Source organism: Pavona decussata, unplaced genomic scaffold (assembly GCF_977016875.1).
Source record: "Pavona decussata unplaced genomic scaffold, jaPavDecu1.1 SCAFFOLD_69, whole genome shotgun sequence".
Classification (NCBI taxonomy): Eukaryota; Metazoa; Cnidaria; class Anthozoa; order Scleractinia; family Agariciidae; genus Pavona; species Pavona decussata.
The window spans coordinates 767,501-769,714 of record NW_028145488.1 but is presented as its reverse complement, the minus strand read 5'-3'; the positions used below and the strand labels follow the sequence as shown (position 1 = coordinate 769,714).

Sequence of the window (2,214 nt, the reverse complement as noted above, 5' to 3'; positions counted from 1 at the left end):
ATGTAGTCACTTGAGATATATGTCACGACAGGTTAAAGGAGTGGCTCAACCAGAACGACATTACTAGGAAGACTTGACTTGCCATGCAAAGAACGGAGGAGACGCCACGCAAGAGTTAATGGGTGTAATTACGAGCTCGAGATGCACGCTGCGCGAAATCTTCAGAAGGGGTGGGCCTGACAGCCATTAACCCTTGATGAAGAACCACAACAACAACAACAACAACATTGACACTAGAATCAAGTGATCTTAATTTTATTTTTGTTGAAAGTATGCCGTTCATATGTGCATTTTTTTTTTAGGTTACGCCCTCTCCGAGAAATGATTCCCTTTCAAACAGCAAAAGATTTTATAAGCCCCGTCGCTTAATATAGCTTCCTTTCCTCTTTGTGAGTAATCCATAGAAGTATTGTGACTCTTAACTACCCACCAGGAACCTTGAATTTTTCATGGCACTTCTTAAAATCTTCTTCAAAGACGTACCTCATGACGCAATATCGAGGAAATCGATCGTAAAATCCAACTTGATAATTCACCGTGGTAGACTGGATGTAGCCGTTCCAGTATTTACTATCCGTTTGTGAGATAAGCTTCCGATTCAACTCGTCAATCCTGTTTGCGTCGATAAACTTGTTTTTAGATGGGTACTTCCTGCTAAAGGTATAATCAAACTGCCACACTGGGTTGGAAAACTCTACAAAGACAGAAACAGACATTGTCAAATAACCAACAGTGTCCGGCTGTTTGTTGGCCTGTGGATAAGGAGGTTAGTTTTTTAAAAAATTGTGGTGCTGCGTCGGTGAGAATTGCTTAGCACTCGAATCCCTTTACAGTGGCCAAGTTACCTTTAGTTATCATCTCTTTTGATAACCAAACTGTCCAAACATTTGTTTGATAACCTGTGATGGTGCCCTGCACTAGCAAAAACATCACAACTGCTTTGAAGTAATAGATCAAACACGAGGAAGAGTGTTTCCTCCGATTTCCAAACACCGAGAAGTAGGTTGGAAAAACGAGGCGCAGCCGCGTTTTTTTTTTTTTTTTTTTTAATCCAACTTCGAGGTGTTTGGAAATAGGAGGAAACACTCTTTCGATTGTTTGATATAGCTTCTCAAACCATTGATAATTCTGTGAGAAATTCGAACCAAAAGTTCACAAAATTTTATGATAATTAAGATCAAATTTCCAAACCTCCTTCACGGTAGTGATTTCCTTTGTTTTCTCTTCATGGATTGTTAATGAGTTTGAGAACAGCCGGGTCAAGATCAGGTTTGGACAAAACAAACTGAGACAACAGTTCTATATAGCTCTGTCATAACGATGTCACAAAAGACGCCAATTCTCTTGGAAGGAATCTGCACCAACGAGAACGTCCTTTTTAAACGAAGTAAAGAGCACTAAAAGCACGTCGAAAAATCGAAAATTGGATGTTGTCTACTATTACAGCTATTATTTCATGATTGACTATTTGGGGGCAAGGGGACTAAGCAACATTAATTGTTTAACATACAACTTCATAAACATTTAGCTAATTATAAATCCAGAACTGGCCTGATAAAGTTTTAGGGAAGAGCACTGTTGATGATTTAAAGTATAAACGGTTTTGATATCTCTGTTCTCCTTTCTAAGCTCTTACTTAACCATGCATGAATTACTCAGGGAAAGGGTGCTGTGCTTCATGTGCTTATTTATGGCATCAACCTGTTAAGATTTCTGGAAGTCGTGAATCTTTTAAAACGATAAAAAACATACAACAGTTTCAAACCCCCAAAGCAGGCTATTGATGTAAGAAGGTTTGTTAGTAGAAGACAAGGACGAAGATTTCACGTGTATAATTAATTGTTTTACCTGTAGCTATGACCAAATCCAGGAAATATTGATCGTAATCTACAAGAGCCTGTTTATCTGTGTTCAGAGAGAACACTTTGAATGCAGGATTGTTGGAGTAGACTGGTGATACCGAAGCAGTCTGCAGGACGAAGGATTTCGTCGACGTTTTCTCCTCCTCGTCATTTGCGGCGTTCAGGATTTGAAGATGGTAATCATCCTTGTGTGTGTGGGCATAAAACTGTCCTGAAATTAGAAGCGATTATCATGTTGAAGCTGAAAACAAATCTGCTAGTACTGATATCGTATGAATAAGAATGCGATTAAGAATTTAAAGGGGAAGTATCATATGGTTTCTTATACCTTTTGTTAAAAATGATGAAATAA

General features: G+C 38.6%; 1 protein-coding gene across 1 annotated transcript in view; it reads right to left on the bottom strand.

The window, feature by feature from the left end:
- Positions 1-254: 254 nt before the first annotated feature.
- LOC146477666 (cyclic GMP-AMP phosphodiesterase SMPDL3A-like) overlaps positions 255-2,214 on the bottom strand; it is a 9,647-nt gene continuing 7,687 nt past the window's right edge. The window contains exons 5-6 of the mRNA XM_085113023.1: positions 1,849-2,073; positions 255-694 (exon numbers count right to left, since the gene is read on the bottom strand). Of these exons, the coding sequence (XP_084969149.1) occupies positions 423-694; positions 1,849-2,073 (497 nt within the window). The 3' untranslated portion in view covers positions 255-422. The remainder of the gene's footprint in view (positions 695-1,848; positions 2,074-2,214) is intronic.